Raw genomic sequence first — 20,262 nt, 5'->3', positions numbered from 1 at the left:
CCAGGGCTGGAAACTGAGGGACAGCATGTGCCCAATTCTTAGGTAAAAAAAGCAATTGCTGTTTGCTTGGTTTAATATTGCAGTGTTCACCAAAAGGGGACTAATGTGGAAAACTACCTGGATTGGGCCCGGTTGTGTTGGTGGTGCTGAAGTCTGAGAGGCCACCTTGTCCTCTGGTCCCACAGCTCAATGGCATTGGCTTCCTTTGGCCTTACCCCCTTTCCCAGGGGAACGTGGTTGGCTGTGTGTAGGTCTCTCTCCCAGGAAATCTCTGAAGCCCAAGGCGGTATAAGCAGTGTGCAAACAATAAAGATCCCAGGGGTCTTTTCTGGACAGTAGCATGTCCTGCTGTCCTTGACCTAAATATCCCAGCAATAGTGAAATTTAGCCCCCTGGTGCCAGCGCTCCAACACTCTTCTGCAAGCTGGTAGTGGCATTTTAACTTGCCTAATGTCAGTAAGTTGGCGCTGTCGAACAGCTCTGTAAATAACTCGGGACGCTAAAGGGAAGGCTAAAAGCTCTCTTGGAGTGAGCTTGGAAAAGGGCAAGGCTCTCTCCCAGCAGGGTGAGGGGCAGAGCATCTCGGTGAGGCTGGTGGGGGCTCCAGATGCAGAGGAGGCGAGGGGATTTGTTGGTTGGCTCCTGAGTAGAGCACCAAATGCATCATGTGGGTGGTGCCTTGGGCACCTGGTATGCAGGAGCCTTGACCCCTTCCCACTGCATCACCCGGGCTTGGTGACATAATGGGATCTAGGGTAATGTGTCTTGATGGGCTTGATTTTTGGTTGCTGGTCCCATCCTGGTGGTAAGTTGAAGCTCTGAGGCTTCCTGAAGGTGAGGTGACCTTTGAAGTACAAGTCATATGAGGGAGCAGCTGAGGGAGCCGGAGGGGCTTAGCCTGGAGAAAATGAGGCTCAGGGGGGATCTTCTCGCAGCTGACAACTCTCTCAGGAGGGTGGAGCCAGGTGAGGATCTGGCTCTGCTCATAGAGAATAAGGGACAGGACCAAAAGAAACAGCCTCAAGTTGTGCCAGGGGAGGTTTAGGTTGTATATTGTGAAGATTCCTTCATGGGAGAAGGGCTGCCCAACCCTGGCACAGGCTGCCCAGCGCAAAGATAGAGTACTCATGCCTGGGGGGATTTAACAAATGTGCAGATTTGGCACTTGGGTACGTGAGTTAGTGGTGGCCTTGACAGTGCCGGAGACACAGTTGGACTTGATGGTCTCAGAGGGTTTTTCCAATCAAAATGATTCCATGATTCCATGATCCTTGTAAGGCTGATGGTGGGTACTGCAGGCTTGAGCCTGGGCTGCACTCCTGGCTGGGCTGTGCCTCAGGTTTGAATGAGGGGGAAGGCACTGGCTTGCATTTTTCACTTTTTGTTTTTGAGAGCAGGACCACCAAGCTGCACAGTGCCGTCCTGGAGGTGTGTGCTCAGGACCCCAGGGATAGTGGGCTATGGGGAACTGTTGACAGACTTCTGCCCACTTTGGGGCTGAAGAAGACTTTCCAAAACTGGATTTGGGTTGTTCTCCAGCAAACCAAACACACCTGGACTGGAAGAAATCCTGAGGACTGGGAGGGCCCTGGACCACTGCTGTGCTCAGGGCTGGAGCTTGCTGCCAGCCGAGGAGTGTCGAAGAGGATCCAAATGGATCAGAGAGGATCAGAGTGGATCCTGAGGCTTATTGACTGCAGCGCGACTTGAACTGTAAAGGAAGGGATTTGGCATTCAGCTTCCTTAGTGCTGTGCCAGAGCCCTCAGTAGTTGAAGTGTTGGTACAAAGAAGCCTTTGTGGAGCCCTGGGTGCCTCCTGGACCCCAGGAGAGGTCTGGGAGCCGCAGTCTATGTTTTCCTACTGCGGTGCTTTCCAGGCAGAATCCAGAGACAGGAAGTGCAACTGTCCTGATGTTTTGATGCCAAAAGATGTTAAATCTGGAGGTGAGGGGGGAGGCTCCTTTGCAGCTTGCTTGCAGAAGTAGCACAAAGCTGGGATTTTCCATGCACACAATCCCTGCAGCTTTGGGAATGCAGCTTTCTGGTGAGGTTAAACCTCTGGCTTTCCTACCTGTTGCTACAGCACCCACACTGGAACCCTGAGGAGCAGAGGGCACACTTTACCCTCTTCAAAATCCTCTTAGAAGCTGGGGGGTTTTTTAGCTTTGGCTTACCAGTTCAAGCTGAAACTTGGTAGCAGCTTTTTGGGGTGCACAGACCTTCCCATGACTTGAGGCACTTTGGGTTCTCATCTAGAGGGCTAGTAGAAGTTCTGGAAATCTGTTCCTGTAAATCTGTATACTGTTGCGTGTGCCAGTATCTTTGGGTGAGCATGGCCTTTCTGCAGAGATGCAGAATGGGCTCTGCCATCCCTGAGCCTGCCTGCCTAGCTGGCACTGCTCTATGGTTTCTGCCCTGCTGGGCTGCATGCAGCCCCTTTAGTGCTGAGAGGGCAGGATACAGGTTTGGTGCAAGGTGCTTCCCCAGTAGGGAGCTGGGATTTGTGATAGTGTGAAGGCATGGAGGCTGCCAGGGGTCTGACAGGCCACCCTAGGAGGGTGACCCAAGTGTTGCCACAACAGGAGGATGGTGGCTGCTGACATGGTGCTGGTTCCTGGCAGCCCTGTGCTGCCTGCAGCAGCAGTTTCAGGGGGGCAGACTGTGGGCTGCTCCTCTCATCCTTCCTCAATATCTCCACATCTGGCCTGACATGATTTCCTTAAAGCTGCCTAAATAATTCACCTTGAGTAATAGCAAACCGCAGTGCCAGCTCTGGAGGAAGTTTTCTGGGAATGCCAGTGGCGTGAGGATGTCTGCTGTACTGGCCACTGAGCCATGACATCCTTGACTGTTAGATGCAGGTATCCTGGACTTCCCTTCCTGAGAGGGCAGGGATCCTGCCTTGGAAAGCTGAACTGCTCCAGGCTGGGAGGATCACTTTCATTGAGTTGTTCTCAAAATCCTTGGAAATTTTTCCTCCTTATGGGGAAAAAAAGAGATCCATTGGGATTATGCCATACCAGTTCCCTCCCATGACACTTTCCCACCTCTGCTCCTCATGCTGCTGTGTCTTCTCTTCAACTTTAGCATACCTGCACCAAAACTCCTCAGAGAAGAGGAACTCAGTGAGCTACCCTGCTGCTTCTCAGCTCAAACAGCCAGATCCTTTGGTGTGTTTGGTTCCTGCTCTTCGTTTGTGTCCAGCACTGTGTTCGTAGTGTTGGTGCTGCAGCTGTTGAGCTCCAAGGACAGAAACGTGTTCAGCTGACTGTCCGCAGAGCGAGGATTGCTGTTGCCATTTCCACATTGCTCAGCTCATCGTGCGTCACCAACCCACGGAGCTGGGAATCCCGGAGTAAGAAATGCCCAGAAACCTGTGTATGGGGCTTGACATACAGCTCAATCCTCAGACATCTAGCATGCCCACCGGAGACAACAGTGCCACCTCTCTAGGGGATCTTGGTCCCCTTGTGCTGCTGCTGAGGATCTCACCCTGTGTGTATGGAGTGGCTCCAGTCCCAGGGACAGCGCAGCCATGCTGCGCCATGTGGCTCCGAGGAGTGGGAAACAGATCGGCTGCTTCTCGACGGTGCATTGTTAAAGGTTTCACCTCCCCCAAAATGACACATTGCGAGCAAAAATAGAACAAGACAGAACACATAGACCCACCCTCACCATCCCCACCACCCGGCAGCCAAGTGCACGCAGTGCCAAGCCCTTGGGTTTAAAAGCTGGTGCTTTGTCACCCTCCCTCAGTCCTACCACCACCTGCCCCAGCCCAGCAGGCATTCAGACAGTCCGGTGAGTGACCGTTGCACTGGGAGCAGCCATACTGCTGGGACAGTTGCCACTCAACCCACAGTGTGTGCTGGATCTGGCCTCCCTCTTCACCTGGTGGGTCTGGGGATGGGAGCAGGAACTGTGGTGTTGGTGCAGGAGGTTCTCTCACCCGCTGCACAGTGGTGCTCTTGAGACATGACAGATGCCTTTGGCCAGAAGGGCCACCTCCGGTGTGGTGGCATGGCTTAGCCCAGCCTGCTGTTAGCCAGAGCTGTCTCCTGTGAATGGTGTGGAAAGCTGCCTCCCAGCCAAGGAGCAGGGTCCAATTCTGAAGTGCCACTGGTGTATGCTAAGCACAGTTGGACCAGGCAGAGATCTGGCTGGAAAACCTCCAGGAAAGGAAGAGTTGCTCCAGGAGGTGGTAGAGCTGTCAGCTGTTTGTCAGCAGTGCCTAACAAGGCTGCACCCTGCCTTTGTCACCCTGGATCCTCCATGCCTCCAGAGCTGGCAGTTACACTGGTAGTGAAATTATCCAGGCTTTGTGAGTCCCCCAGTGATCCTGTTCAGGGGTACAAAGTCCATTGCATGGTTTTTTAACATTGAAAACAGAGCTGAAGCAGAGGTTGGTGGTGTTTTGGGAAAACAGCTGGAGGGATTTGGACTAGGTGTTGAGGAGGAGAGAAGCAGAGAAGTGATGGCACTGGAACTCACACCCCCCCAGGACGGGCAGCCATGCCTGGAGGGAGATTCAGGCACAAGGGGGAACTTCTCTCCCTGAAGCTGGATGAGGGGGAGCTGCAAGGCCAAGGCAATGGGGCTGAGCTTGTCCAGTGAGCTGCACGTGATGGCAGAGGTGGTGGTGACACGTCCCTCTGTCATCCAGCTGTGCTCCAATTATGGCACAGTCACAGCTCTGGAGAATGACAGAGCTGTCCCACAGGGACAGATGGGCTGGGAGTAAGGTTGCTGTCACCTGTGCTGTCCCTATACTGTGCAGAGAGACATTGGACAAAGTTCCTGCAGAGCAAGTCCTGCCTCAGTTTCCCTGTCACACAGTTAACACTGGCTGTGAGGCTGATGAGTCATTCATGCCCTCATTGGCAGTGAGATTCCATTTGGTAAGCTCCATGTGGGGCCACAACATCCAGAACTGCCTGGCTGGGATCTGCTCTGCCCCAGTGCTCTTCTCCTGAGGAGGAGAAGGCACATCCAGGACAGACCTGGTGGCTTTTTGACAGCAACTGCTTGCTGTATTTATTCATGCTGAGGCTGTTTGCAGCTGGCATCTCACCATGTGTGCCTTTGTACCAGTGGATTTCTCCCATCTTTGATGATTTGCATCTGGTCTCATGAACCTTGGCTGGGCATGGGCCCAGTGCCTCCTCCTGCTTCCTTTTGAGTTTTTCCCAGGAGAGGTCCAGAGGGGAACAGCCCAGGGGAAACTGCCGTTTGATGGTTCTTGTCTGGTTCTTTTGTGGTTGTGGGGAGCCGCAGAGACTTGGAATGGCAATTCCCAACTTCCCCCACGTGTCTTGCTGGCAGGTTTGGGAGAAGCCAGGTTGGGCTCTGCCATGGCCATCATGGTCACTGATCCAGAAAGCTGGGCTTTTCATGGAGGGAGGCTGCAGAGGACTAAAGGGTGGTGCAGGTAGGACTGTGGGGTGTCGAAACCCCCTCCATGCTGCTGCCCCTGAAGGTCATAGAACAGAAGGTAGCCCACATTACTTAGTCTCTTAGGAGATTAAAAAAAACCCAGCTGGGTTTAAAATCGGGTTAGATTTGTCCTCTGGTTCACCATGTGGCCTCGTGGCCAACCTGGGATGGAGGGCAGGAATCCCATGAAGCTGTGCCATGCCTGGGCAGACCCTACAGCATGGGTAAATGTCCTGCAAGGGCATTTAACCAGCCAAGCTGCCCTAGGCTACACACAGACCTTCCTCCCTGCCCCGGACTGATGCAGGGTAGTCTCTGAGACAGTTGTGTCTTGAGAGCCAAGCTGGGTGCCACCACTGGGTTCTTCCTAGCCGGGGACCAGGGGACACATGAGATAATGCCTGGGGACATGCCACTGCATTTCAGCACATTTGCTTTGTTTACTTCCCACGGGGGTGTGTGCGGGGCCCTGAAGACCCTGTCACCACAGCCCCTGGTAGCCTGCACCATTCGGCTTCTCACCCTCCAGCCTGTTTGACTCCTACAATCCGGGGGTGGTTGGGAAGCGACAGCTGGAGCCAACGCACCAGCCCAGTGCGTGCTGCCATGCCAACCCTGTTTCCATGGCAATGGGCACCCAATGGGCGACTGCCAGGCAAGGCCAAGATGCCCGAAAAATGATGCGATGCCCCCTGAAACGGCCATCTGAGGCTGGGAGCCTGTGAACACCACCAGTCCCAGTAGTGCCTTCAGTGCAACAGGGCAGGTGAAACCCTTGGTGCACCCAGTGAAACCCCAGAGAAGAAAGAAATGGGGAGGTGTGCACAGCCACATTTTCAGCCCCGTCTGACTTACAACCTAATTTAATTTAAATAGATGGCTCTTACATAACCCTCAGGGCACTGTGCTGCTGAAGCCAAGCCCACCCCGTACTAGTGAGGGCCCCCCAGAGTGGGAGTGCCAGGAAGGCAGTGGGGCACAGGAAGATAGGCTCTCCAGGGCTGTCTGTGCCCTGGGGCTGCTCTTCACCAGCCCCCCCTTTACATAAGTCCCTGAGCCCCATGTTTATCCAGCTCTACACTGAAGCCTAGGTGGGTATCAAAACATTTTAAAATAACACTGCCTTTTGTTAGCACTGCAGCTATCTTTAGAAGATTTGATTTTATTTGAAAGCCCTCTCTGTGAGGGTTCAGTGGAATAGATCCCCAGCCCAGCAGTTTAAAGGGATATAGGTGTGGTGATCTCCTTTCTTGGCTGGAAACACTGTTTTGATTATTGCTTATCGATAAACCCCATCTTAACCCTGCAGCTGTCTTCTCAGCTTTTCTGACATTTCTACAGCTGGAAGGGGCTGTGTTGTACTCAGAGTGTTGTTCATGATTCGCTTGTCCAGGCACTCTGGGATGGCTCTTGAGGCATCCTGGTCCCCAGCTCCATCACCTCCATGTAAAAAATTGCCCTGATCATAACAGCTGGTGACTTTCCCAGTTGTTAAAATAAGGGTGAGGAGAACCAGTGCTGTGACCCGTGATGAACTTGGGTCACAACCATAGGCCACCACTGCTGCAGCCATGAGAGTGGCTTGGCAGACAGCTCACACCCAGCACATGCCAGTGTCCCTGCTCCAGCTGTGATGGGAAGTGGAGGCAACAAGGGACTCTCTACTGGAGCAGAGTTGGCCGGGGCCCAGTGGGGGCCAGCTGCACCTTTTGGGCAGCCAAACTGTCACCGTCATGTGTCTCACCAGTTGTCCTTTCATCAGCCTGACCAGTGCTCCAGCAGACTGGGGAGAGGGGACTATGAGTCGCCCACAGTGGGCAGTGTGGCTATGGTCTCTCTGTCCTGTGGCTGCTTACTTGGACCTGCTCCCTTCCATAGAACCAGTAGTGAGGGAGAGATGGGGCAGAAGCCCAGCCTTGGAGATGCTGTCGGAGGGCTGAGCAGAGGCTATGCCCTCCCTTTTGGTTTCTTACATCCTGCGCTCAGGCTTCCTGCTCTTTCTAGGCTCTCATCTCTCTGATTTTTAACATATCACCCCTTTCACCCCCCACCAGGAGACAGGAGCAGTTCCAGACAAACCCTGACAGCTACAATGGAGCTGTGCGAGAGAATTACACCTGGTCCCAAGACTACAGTGACCTGGAAATTAAAGTGCCTGTGCCCAAGCACATTGTCAAAGGCAAACAGGTAAAGTGGTGTTAGCGACGTCTCTTTAGCATTTCCCTTTCCATCGGGGTGCGCAGCTTTTGTGGAAAACTGTGTTTGGAGCAGAAAGGCTCCTTGTCCTTTGTACTGAAGGACCAGGATGTGGCTGTGCCTTATTCTCCAGTGTGAGTCTGGTGAGGACTGAGGTCACAGACTGTGTTCCTGTTGTGCTGCAGTGTCCTCTGCTCCATCTCAGCTAGATTCTCTGGTGCTGCCTCACCCTTTCTGTGCTTCTTTCTGCTTCTACTACCTGCATACTCACACGTGTGTTTTGGAGCCTTGCTGGGGATGGATGCCCTTCCTCATTTGTTCCTCTAGCTCTGAGTGTCTTCTGCCTTCTGTTTGGAAGCAGGAGCTGCTGGAACAGCTCCTCTGGCACTGGGGAGCTGGATCAGGCACAGCCCCTGTGTGGCTTGACCTGCTCTAGATGGAAGGGAGCCGGCCTAGGGTGGAGGCTGAGGGCCAGCCCCTCCCCCTGGCTGGCTTTGTGCACAGAGCGGTCTCACGTCTCTCTTTGGCTCAGACAGGAACTTCCCTGTTCTGTGGTCATGTTCTTTTTCCTGCACCACGTCTGTTCTCTCCTGGTCTGGGACCCAGAAAGGAGTGTGCCCATGGCTGGTCTTAGTTGGACCTAAAAGTTTGAACTCTTTCCCAAGTGTTTCCCTTCCCTCTCTATTTTATCATATGGGAAGCCTGTGCTCCCCGCCTCCTGCTGTCCTCTGCTTCCAGGGTGGCTGAAAGGAGCACGCTGGAATTTGTCACTGGTTTCAGCCTACAGAGCTCCTCAGCATGCAAAGGAATGTCACTGGCAGCAGCAGCCCAGGCCAGAGGGGTGAGGGGGCACATGGCTGCCACAGGCACAGCAAGGCACCAGGAAGATGGATCTCACCCAGCAGGTCTCTAAAAAAAACCCAGGCTGGTTCTTCAAAGGATTCTGGGGTGTCCAGATGGATATTCCATCCCTCCGCATCATACTTTGTTCACGATTCCTCTCCCTGACTGGGGAAGTTTCCTCCATCTCAGGGAAGTTGTGTCCTTGCCAAAAACCCCACCCAGGGCTCTGTCTGCTCCATCCTCAGGCATGGAGAGGTTCAGGAGCCTGCAGGAGCTCACAGGAGTGGCGACAAGATATGTTTCCTGACCTTTCCTTGGTTCAAGACTGTGCCATCACTTTGGGAGAGTCTCTGCACCTCAGAGCAGGCAAAGGAGGTTTCAAGACACCCCCTTCCCATGCCAGTGCTTGTGGCATGGCTCAGCCTACTCCTGCCGCAGTACCTGCCCATGCTGCCCTCTTGAAGTGATTGGTTGTTTGGGTGCTGGACTTCCCTTCTCCTTGCACTCTTTCTTGGTATTTTGTTCATCCATCCTTCTTGGGGCTTCTCTTGGCAGCTGAGTTTCCATTTCCAAATGATTCTATGTATTCCCAGCCTTGGGGGAATGAGAACAGACAGACTGGGTCTTGGGCCAGAGCAGGAGGACTCAGAGCAATTTAAAAGCTCCATGGACTTTGGACATGTTGTTAATGGGTACCTGCACAAGAGCAACATTCTCCTGCATTCAGACAGCTTCATATTTTTAAAAAATTATCAGGTTTTTGGCTTGTGCCTGCCAAGGCAAGATTAAAAATTTCCCCATTTGGTCGCTGGGCTCAGAGTGCACCCAACTCTAATGCTGCTCACCGTCTTCCTTATTTTTGGGAAGACTTTTTGGAATTCAGGCTGTTGCTATGGCACATTTTGCTCTGGTGAGCTTAAGGTTTCCTTGTATGGAGCTCAGGTGTCCTTGGAGCGGAAATGGGCGATTGGGTAGGTGGGAGCATCTTCCTCCATGGTCTCCACCTCTCTGATCTACTTATGGGTGCAACAGAGGCTATGGATCTGAGCAGTTAAATAGAAATAATGACTCCAGGCCTCTCGTTGCTGGACTCAAGAGGAGACAAGCTCGATTCCTCTCTCAGTTTGTATTTGCTTGTTTGAGCTGCGTGGGCAGGCATGGGCGTTCAGTGTGGACAGAAATCACTGTGGTGAAAAGGCCACAGCACGCTTACGACAGCTGGCTTTCTTTGGGAGCAGCCAAGTGTTTTGGGGAGCAGAGGTGCTCGCAGGGAGCGCATGGGGAGGGACAAGCAGCTTCAGAGCTGCCAGAGTACTGTGGGTTGCTCTTGGCCTTCCCCCCGTGTGGGCTGTCCACAGGTACCACCTTGTGCACACATGGGTCCTCTCAGACATGCCCCTCCATGCACAGAGGGACAGGGCTTTCCAGCAGGGCATGCACTGCCCCTGTCCCTACTCCTGGGGGGCTGGTGTGCTGGGTGGGACCTTCTTGCTAGGTGCAGATAGGAGCAGGTGTTGCAATTGCTTCTCATGTTGGCTGCTTGCACAGCAAAGTGGCCAGGTAAAATTTTCCCAGTTTGTATCTCTTCTTCCATTTGGGTTTCTCTGCTTCCTCTTCCAATGCGTGGCTGGTCCCAGAGCCAACTTAAAGGTGTCCCTAGGCCCCACCAGATAAATTGTGCAGCCACCTGTGAATAAAACTCCTCTCACATTTGGTTGTTCTTTTCCATGTAGATCCCACAGACACAATGCTGTGCCTGTGCCTTCCATGTCTCCAGCTTTCCTTGCCCTCCACACCACAAAGAATTTCTCCCCAGAAGGTGACTTGGGAGTCACCTTTCTTTTTTCCCCTTGGTCCTTTTTGGGCAGGCCCTGTGCCATGCTGAGAGCCCAGCATCAGTAGCTCTGTCCCTGCAGCCAGGGACCTGAGCAGATGGTGGTAGTGGAGGGCAGATCCTCATCCCCATGCCTCGTCTCTGCAGTAAGGTGTCAGCACTGGGCTGGAGGGAGCTTCTCCATGGAGGGAGCACCTCCTCTGGAGATGTCTTCATCCCAGGGCAGCTGCTCTTGTAGAGGCTGTCCTCTACAAGCTGCTCTTGTGGAGGCTGTCCACAGCCACATGCCAGGTCACAGCCTGTTGTTCTCGCCTATCCTCACGTCCCTTCCCCAATCCCCTGTGAGCACAGTCCTGCTCTCAGCCTTCACACTGGAGCTCAGTCCCATGTCACCCTTTGTGTGCTGGGCCTCCTCTGATCCTGCCAGAGCACACAGCAGGTTCGGGGGCTGTACCCGGGTGACATCAGTCAGACACAGCCGCGGTGCCCTCCCTGGCTGGAGCAGCTCTGCCTGTCTTCTGCCTGTGTGGAGCTAGTGAGCTGCTGGAAGTCTCCTAGGTAATGGATAATGTAATAACATTTCAAATGAGATCTGCAGAGCAGGAGGAAGATCTGGGGGAACTCTGGGAGAGAATGCAGGCAAATCTCACTGCAGTCTCCTCCTCTCGGGCCAGCACTGGGGGCCACGATCCTACCTCTTCCCAGCCAGGTCCTCCCTGCATCCCCTGGCTTGGCATAGGCTCTGCTGGTGGCACCTCAGAGCTGGAGGGGACAAGAGAGAACATATGGTCTCTACGGAGACCGAGTGTACTGCGTGCCTCTCACAGCCTGCCTCTGTCTCCCCAGGGGGCAGCCATGTCACCTGCATGGCAAGTCGGAGCAGGGTTTCCCATATGGCTGCTGTGGGCGGGAACTGGCCCCGTTCCTGGGGACAGAGCTGCCCCTGTAGCAGGGAGCTGGGAAAACATGCTGCAGCATTCCTCCTGCACACGGCCCCTCCTCACACACCCGATGGGAGGCCTGAGCTGAGCCCAGTGCTGGCTCCAGCAGCAGAAGCAGAGCCAAGGAGCATGCTTTCAGCATGGTGCAGCAAAGCGGGGATGACCTGCTGCAGCCCTAGTATAAGAACCCCCAAATGGCCCCTGCTTATCTATCAGGGTGACACACGCTCATGCTCAGCTTGTCACATTGATGGACAGGCACACTCCTGAAGAGCTCTCTCACAGCAAGTAGGTGCCCAACCTTTGAATGCTGTTTGGAGGCCTGTGGCATTACTGATCTTCTTTGAGGGGAAACTGAGGCATGGGGTAGAACCAGCTGCCTTGAATCCTTCAAGGGTCCCCCTGATGGCTGGACTGTACTGCTTTTCCTTCCCTGAAGAGTTTCCCTCTCTCCTCCAAACTATTGCTGTTTGCTGTGAGAGAGCAGTGGGATTCCCACCCTGCTGCTACAGGCAGGGCTGGAAGCTCTTCTCTCATCCCCTGCAAGTGCACTTGACCCCAAACCCCAGCTTGCACAGTGAGATGGCAAGCAGGAGCCTTCCAGATTATTGTCTCTCTCTTTGTTTCCAGGTGTCTGTGGATATCAGCAGTGGTGCAATTCGTGTAGCTGTGCTGGAGGGGAGCAGCCAACACGTCCTCATGGAAGGGAAACTCATCCACAAGATCAACACAGAGAGTTCCCTGTGGAGTCTGGAGCCTGGGAAGTGCATTTTGGTAAGGGTGGTCTACACCAGCTATGTCTCCTTGGCTCGCAGTTCTGCCACACTTGACATAGGAAACTGGAGCAGGTGGAAGTTTCAGCCAGCTCTGGTTGTGTCTGGCTTTGCCTGTCCATCGTCTGGTTCATGCTGCCCTTGCATGTGTGCTGTGCCTTGCCTCCTACTCCTGAATTGCCTGTCAGGATGCCAGCTGGGCAGCATGAATATCAGGCTGGGCAAAGGGGTCCCCAGTTCCAGCTGGTGTAGCACAGTCATGACTTAGGGGTGGTCACTGTCCCCAGTCCTGGCATGGGACCCTGCACCACAGTGCTGGTCCTGCACACCTGGCCTTGCTGACTCTGCCTTCCAACTCTTCTGGCCCCACTCCGACACCAGCATCTTGGCAGGTGCCTGTTCCCCACCATTCCTTTCTGTCCTGTCACGGGATTCCTACTTGCCCTGTTTGATGTGGACACTGTGGCTCCTCTTCCTTCAGCAGGCCTGTGGTTTGCTGTGTGCCTGTTGTCCCAAATCATCCCTGTTGAGACAGTCTCAGGGCTGCTGGTGCCCAGCTGTGTATTACTGGTGGGTTCCCAGCCCCAAGCCTCATTTCTGATGTGCTCCAGATGTTCAGGCTGAGGGTGTGAGTTCAGCTGTGTTCACAGCTGGAGTTGTTGCAGGAGTTCTGCCCATCACCCTGAGATCTTGAGTGTCAAACAGTTTCCAAAGTTTATATGCCAGTTTGGGGGCCAGGATTGTGCTAGGAGCAGGATTTTGCTACCTGTGACCATCTTTGCCCTATCCTTTTCCACCCAGAGGCTTTTCCAGGAGAATTTCAGGAGTCCCAAGGCTGTTGTGAGACCCAGGAGGGGACACATGCTGTCCCTGGGAGGGAGGGAGCTGGATCCAAGCCTTTCTCCCTGTGGCACGAAGGTGGCAGCAGATGGCACCCAAATCCAAGCCCTCACAGTGGAAAATGGTGTGGGAATGTGCTGCCAGAGTTAGGAATCCTGTGGATGGTGTGTGGGGAGGCTGCACAGTGCCACTCGACCACTGCTGATCCACAGGGATGTACCTCTGGTGACAGGCAAGTGCCAAAAGGGTGAGTGAGGTCTCTGCAAGGGAGAGGAGCTACTTCAATGCTGCTAGGCCATTGAAGGGATGTGGTAGTGACATTCTTAACCTGCATTTTGTAAATATAAACATCCTGAAAATTAGCTTACCTGGGACAAAGAAAAAATCCTGGAACGGCATAAACCCATTGAAGAGGATGTGGCCCAATGGGTGGCTGCTCCATACAGTGTGGATGGAAGTCTGGAAGTCCCAGGTGGGTGTTTGCAGCATCAGCAAGGGAGGCAGTGTCTCTTTAGTACCTGTCAGAGCCTGGGAATGGCACAGGTGGAGCGAGACTCAATGACTCCTGGAGTGGCCACGGGCAGTGTGGGGAGCCCATGACCCCCAACCCAAGAGCTGGGTCTTGCCTCGAATAGCATGAGCCCAGGCTTGTGAGGATCTCCAGCTGGCTGCCAACATATTGATGGTGGGATGAGATCTCGCTTGAAGAATTGTAAGGTAACTGGAGCAGAGTGAGTAATTCTCGCCCAAGAGCATCTCCTTTTTCCATGCGCTGAGTAGCCAGGAGTGGTTTGCACCTCCTCCCGATTCATTCATCAGGGGACACCCACCCATGTGGGAATGTATTGCTTCATTCAGTGCCTGGATAGGGCCATTGGGGTTTATTTGGAGCTTATGGGGCATATGGACCCTTTCTGTGCCCCAGTTTGTGCATTGCTCTGTGTAAGCTCCAAATGCAGCAGTTGGGCTGTCTCCCTCCTGCAAGGTGCTGCAAGGTACCACCTGGCTTCCCTGTGGGACACAGGGATGGTGTTCCCTGGCAGGGTGTGGATGTATCCAAAACTGAACTCACCCAGTGTCAGTGCTGGGGTTGTCCGAGGAGTTCCTGCCTGCCTTGGGGACTGCTTGGGGCACCTTGGTGGCCCTGTCCATACTGTGTGTTTGTGGTCTGAGAATTGAGGTGATCCCTTGCAGCAGAATTTGGTCTTGGTGCCAAGGAGGTGGAATCTCTCTTGCTTGGTCCTATCTTTCTGAAAAGGTCTCAGTTCTGTGCAGAGAGGCTGTTGAATCCTATGTCCTCTTGCAGAACATATCAGGGATCATCAAGATCCCCAGATTCTTCAGGAGGTTTCTGTAACAGCTTTTTCACTGTCCTCAGCCTCCCCCCAGCTCCCTTCTGGGATGCCATTCATGGGCACACCATGAACAGATTCCCATCTCCTCCAGCTCTTATCCTGGGAAGATTATTTTGTCTTAAAACCCATCCTAGTTTTGCTTCCCCCATCCTGCCTGGTGTTCTTATTTATGTATCCTCTTCATTATGTCACTTGCACTCCAGCTGCCCCAGAACTCCCCTTACCAGCATTCAGAGACCACTCTGCTTTCCCCTCCTGCTCCATGGAGCTCTCCCAGCTGGAGCCCAGCCTAACACCAACATGTTTCTCATCTCATCCTTTGGCACAGCTGTGTGCATGGCAGCAGAATCCAGCTGGCATTGTTCCGCAGTGGAGTGCTCTGCCGACATGGGGTGGGGGCCTGTCCATACCTCCTGCTTGGGATTTTGTCCCAGGATTGTACCCCTGCCTGTGGCGTGCCGTACGGTACCCTGGTCCTGGGTGTCATCCCTGTGCTCTCACTTCTCTGTCACACCCGCTTGCTTGTTGAAAGCGAGATTAAAATAACCTCGCTGTTTTTAGCAATCCCCACTGAGTGTTGTGCACAACTCCTTTTGGTATTATTTTCATTGTGGAGGATTTTTCTCCCATTCCTTCTCTTTTTCTATTCCTCTCAGCCTTTGTTTTCCATGCTTGGGCTTCTGTCAGCAAGTCCTGCCTTGAACATTTATTACAATCTTGGCTTGTCATCCTGTGAGCCATGAGGCTGAGGGGAGACAATTCAGTGGTGCTCAGCCCTGCCCTCCCTGTACTGCTGAGAATGGCGTTGCTGCCTCCTCTGTCCCCCTAAACACCTCCCAATGATTTTTGAGGTGACTTTGGATGCTGTGGTTCCAACAGGAAAGCAGGCAGGCGGAGGTTGTCTTCCCAAGACCTACTTACACCCCTTGGGAGCATCTCTCAAGGTTTAATAAGGTATTTGGCATCAGAGAGGAAATCTTGTGCTACCGCAAAGCCCAGCACCGACAATGAGAGGTTGTGACCTTCCCAGTAGGGGGTGGAGATGGGACATGACACTGTGTCCATACCAGTGATGCCTGTCACCTGCTGGAGGGTCTCTCCTGCTGAGTGTCCCATTGTTCCTGCAGCAGTCCTCCTTGCAATCCATCATTACCCTGGTGCTTTTCCAGGGAACAGCCCATCCAACGTGGCTGAGAGTTCATGTCTTGGACACTGGCTGTGGGAAGTGAGCGCTTTGGCATGAGGACACTGCCAGCTTCAGATACAGCATTGGGGTATGCCTCCTGCAAGCCTCTCTCTCCTCAGGCCACTGTTGCAGAGGCTGTGTCTGCCTCCTTTTGCGCCCCAAAAGACTCATCTGGGCATTTACTCCACTGGGACCCATCAGGCAGAGCCGAAATCTGGCTGAGGGCACAGGCACACTGCAGGGACCTCATCCTTCCTCAGTGACTCTCAGCATGTCCGGCGCCCTGGGGGCCAGCCAGAGCTGTTGGCTGGAAAATTGAGCATCCGTGTCAAGTGCAGGCAAAGCTTTTCCTTGTCTCGAAGTGACAAACATAATCAGGTCAGGGTTTGTCCTTGTGGAAGAAGCCATGCTCCCTCCTGGAGCCCCCCAGTTTCCTGAGCTCTCCCCAGTGGTGCCCACAACCTCAGGGGGGCCTGTCAGCTGAGTGCCAGAGCCTCTTCCGTGGGCAGGTGGGTGGGAGAGAACTGGCACGTGTGGGGAACGAACCAGAAATGAAACCTGCCATGGCTTCTCAACTCTCCCTTGCCTCCACCTTTGGGCACCCAAAGTCCTTCTGGGGGGAACCAGCTGCATATCTCCATCACCACTGGCTCTCATAACACAGACACTCAGCCAGGCAGGGGCTGGATCTAGAGAGGACATTGGCAGAAATTGTCCAGGAAAATGGCCTGTGTCTGTATCCCCCACCCTGGAGGTGGGACCTGTCTGCAGCAAGTCCGCCAGCACCGCCTTGAACCACGAAACCGCAAACTCATGTGAATATAGTGACCTTTTTCCTGGCCCAAGGGCATTTCATTTTAGAAACTGGGGTTTCATTTAGAAACTTGGGAGTGAGTGTCACTTTGACAGCTTTCCCCCTGGAATAAAGAGGGATGAGCAGATCACCCCAGGCTGCAGAGGTGTGCAGATGGTGGCAGGGTGGCAGCAAAGGAAAGGGGTTTGATAGGGAAGGTAGAGGGGATGGGTTTCCATCCCAGATGCTCCAGGATGGGTTTTCCACACCCCACCCCACCCTCCCCCCCAGTGCTCTGGGATGGAGTTGGGGGGATGCTTGAACTGCTCCAACACTTGTCTGACCCTCTGCCAGGAGGCTGACCCTGGTAGGGATATACCAAACCCAGCATGCTTCACAGCAATGCCATGGGAGCATGGCTTGTGCTGGAGCCCTCGCTAGGGAAGCTCACGCCTTGACAGCAGCACCGTGGGGACATCCCTCGTGTTCCAAACCTGAGGAGCCTGAAGGGGGCTCCTGCTGCAAGTGTGAGACAGTTGGGGCTGCTGCCCCTCCACTTTACTTTCTGTCGCAGGGTGATGTTCTGGGGGCGCTACCACTCCCCCACCTGCCCACCCAGGATTGGGAAGCCCAGGAGCAACCTCTCGGTGGCTCTCCCTCCCCTCCAAAGTAGAACTGTGCAATTAAAAAGCGAACAAACATGCCTGTCTAGCTGGAAAAACTAACGCCTTCCCCAAGCTGGAATATTTTACTGGCTCTGCTCTCCCAGAAGGATTAAACCCCAGCCACCCCCTCCTGTATTAATTGGTTCCTTTTCTTCACACCACAGAGAAGCTTGGCTCTGTAACAGGAATGGCTGTCCATCTTTTCCCCTCTGGAGCTACTGAGCTTCCAGGGAGGTTTGAGCAAATTGTATTGTCTGCCTTTATTGATGATTTTGCAGAGGCCAGTGAATGCCATAAATCTGCCCTGCTGCTGGGATTAGTGCTAAAATACATGGGAGGAAGCAGCCCACTCTTCCTGGAAAAACTAAAAGCAAGGTGGAGTTCCTGTTGCAGGATGCCCCATGCTGGCCCCAGCACAGCCCCAGCGGCCAGCCAGCTCTGTTCCAGGCACTGCCATCAGGGATGCCCTATGACTACAGCCAGTGGCTTTTCCCAGTGAGGATGTTGGCTGGAGCAAGGAGATTATCCCCTCTCCTTGTCCATCCCTCCGGGGCTGCTGCTGAGCTGCAGTGCCATGGGAAGCAGATGCTGGCAGTCAGCAGGGGTGGCACAGTGCAGCAGGTGATGTCCTTGCCTCCTTTGCCACCCATGCTGCTGCCCACCAAGTCAGTGCCAGGGGAGCTGAGCCAAGGTTCCCCTCTAGGTTAGGGAAAGGCAAGATGGCTGCACTATCACACCAGGAGCCCAGGCCCCACACTCCACCAGACAGCCTCCTCATCCGGCAGTCCTGGGCTCTGTCACTGCTGCTGTGTCAGCCATGCAGCCCCAAGCCAGGGTCACCTTTAGGCAGGCACCGCTGGGGGACACTGCTCCTGACTTTGACCTGTAGCATGGGCTGAGGTTTCATCCCTGGGGCCTGAGCTGGGGCTGTAGGGGCCCACAGCAGGGTTCTGCAAAACCTTTGGCTGCTGAGGAAGGGAGGCACAAGCATCCCTCCCCCTCTGCCAGCTGTGAGGCTGGATCAGTATGAACTTGACTTCCACTCGTGGGCAAGCCCCATGCTGCTGTCATCACTGCCATGGAGCTGTGAGGTGGGCAGGGGTACCACATTCTGGGCAGGACAGGGGCACCTCTCCCCATTCGCTGACCCACACCTTGTCCCCAGATCAACCTGAACAAGGGGGATGAGTACTGGTGGAATGCCATCCTAGAGGGTGAGGAGCAGATCGACATTGACAAGATCAACAAGGAGCGCTCCATGGCCACAGTGGACGAGGAAGAGCATGCTGTGCTTGACCGCCTCACCTTTGACTACCACCAGAAGCTGCAGGGCAAGCCCCAGAGCCATGAACTGGTAGGTGCTGGCTACCCTGTGCCACTGCCCCAACCTGGCCCTCCCACCTGCCCTTCAAGGGTCCATCCCCAGGAAAAGGGGCCCCATGGCTCTGCTCTCTCTCAGAGCTCCTCTTCACAGTGTCCCCCCACATAAACATTTGAGGGGTGTGAGGTTCTGCTGATCAATCTTTTGCCATGCACTCCACTCCTGTCTTCCCTTTCCACCTTAACAAGTGCCTGTAAGCCCAGATCCCCTGTACCAGGGATGGGCCCTGCATCCCTGTGCCTCTCTCCCAAGCTGGCCCTGCTCAGGGCTGGACCCACATGGGTCTGGGCTCAGCCCGACCCAGGAGCTGCCTGGTGCCGCCCTGGGTGCTGTCTTGCCCTTTCCCAGGTAGCCGGGGGGAGCACAGAAGTGCTGTGTGCCCTTGGCAATCACTACTGCCAGCCAGGGAGGAGGGGGACTGCTTCCCACAGCCCTTTCCATGGGTCAGGTGGCCACACAGCCCCAGCGCCTGTGGGATGAGCGACGGGGAGAGCAAGGGGTGCAGGGAACAGCATGGCGTCACCCCAGGCTGACAGAAGCCTGTGACCTCTTTGCAGAAGGTGCATGAGATGTTAAAGAAGGGCTGGGACACCGAGGGCTCGCCATTCCGCGGCCAGAAATTCGACCCCTCTATGTTCAACATCTCCCCCGGTGCCGTCCAGTTTTGACAGTGGCCAAAACAACTGAAAAATAAAGCCGGGAGAGGAGACCTCCCCGCCCCCGGATGCTCACCAGAACCCTCGCACCCAGTGCCAGTGCCCAGGACTCGCTCATCTATGCTGCTGGCACCCATCCTTGCTGTGTGGGGAAGCCTGAGGAAGCAGGCAGATTTACATCCTGTCGCCACGGCAGCCTGGGCACCAGGACCCCTCTCCTGCCTTCCCCTCCCTGCCCCTCACCTTGTGCTGCTGATGCTCCATGTTTTTCTGGAATAGAGGGAGTGCGTTGGGTCGCATTGAGTGACATCATTATTATTTTGGTGGATGAGGATACTGGTTTTGGAGTTTCTGGGGATGTGGAGCCCTCCCTGCCCTGGCACTGGGCAGCTTTTGCCCTCACAGGTGAAGATGGGTGCTGGCTATGGGCAGTGGGGATGGGGAAGCCTGCCTCTGCCAGCACCCTGCCCGCCTGGCACCCCCACATCCTCTCACCAGCCCCTCTCCAGGGTACCCCAAGGGGGCTGTGCTGCACCTGCCCTCTACCCAGCCCTGGGGAAGGCCTCCTTCTGGTTTCCCCCTCCTTCACCTCCTCACTGGAGGGTTGTCAGGACACCCAGGAGTGGGCAACGACCACAGCCATCCCCTAGGGTTTGCTCCCCCTTCATCAGGGAGCAGTGGGGGTGCTCCCCACAGCAGTGCCATTTGCGGGGGGCTACAGGCCCACCCCTCATAGCCGGCAGCTGGGCGGGTGCCTCAGAAACATACGGGTTTCCTGGCATGGTACTTAGGGGTCTGAGAGTGGGGAGAGTAGGCCCCACCTAGGCCCAGCCTGACTCTCACAGCTTCGCACCAGCCCTCCCCCCTGGAGTGTGTGGGCTGGGGGTTCCCAGCGCCTTGTCCAGTTCCCCACCCCCCACCCTTAGTTTGCAATAAACATGTCTCACCGTGGGGCCTGTGAGTGATTCAGTGCCACCTCTGGGGAGATGGGTGTGCCCGATTCTCCACCATCACCTTGCTTATGGGACAAAGGGACACCCAAGCAGGATGCCTGGGGTGTCTGTCTGCCAGCAGGGGCTCCAGACATTGGGGTGGATGTTGGGGTGGATATGGGATTCCTGGGGAGAGTGGAATTTGGGGGTCCTTCAGGGGGTGTGGATATAGGATTCCTGGGGGTGAAGGGAGTGAATTTTGAGATCCCTGGAAGGGGCTAGATATAGGATACCCCGAGGAGGGCTGGATTTATGGGTTACTTGGGTGCCGGGATGTTGGAATGTGGGATCCCGAGGGGGCTGGATTTTGAGGTCCTTGGGGTGTGATATGAGACCCCTGGGGAGAGGTGCTGGATTTTTGCATCCTTGGACAG

General features: G+C 54.7%; 1 protein-coding gene across 1 annotated transcript in view; it reads left to right on the top strand.

The window, feature by feature from the left end:
* NUDCD3 (NudC domain containing 3) overlaps positions 1–19,847 on the top strand; it is a 29,257-nt gene extending 9,410 nt beyond the window's left edge. Inside the window, exons 3-6 of the mRNA XM_066206219.1 lie at positions 7,488–7,620; positions 11,878–12,021; positions 18,025–18,213; positions 18,798–19,847. Coding sequence (XP_066062316.1) covers positions 7,488–7,620; positions 11,878–12,021; positions 18,025–18,213; positions 18,798–18,908 — 577 coding nt within the window. The 3' untranslated portion in view covers positions 18,909–19,847. The remainder of the gene's footprint in view (positions 1–7,487; positions 7,621–11,877; positions 12,022–18,024; positions 18,214–18,797) is intronic.
* Positions 19,848–20,262: the final 415 nt, after the last annotated feature.

Source organism: Chamaea fasciata, unplaced genomic scaffold (assembly GCF_029207755.1).
Source record: "Chamaea fasciata isolate MVZ Bird 193981 ecotype frontalis unplaced genomic scaffold, bChaFas1.0.hap1 SCAF_30, whole genome shotgun sequence".
Taxonomy (NCBI): Eukaryota; Metazoa; Chordata; class Aves; order Passeriformes; family Sylviidae; genus Chamaea; species Chamaea fasciata.
This window is presented reverse-complemented; position numbering and strand designations above follow the sequence as displayed.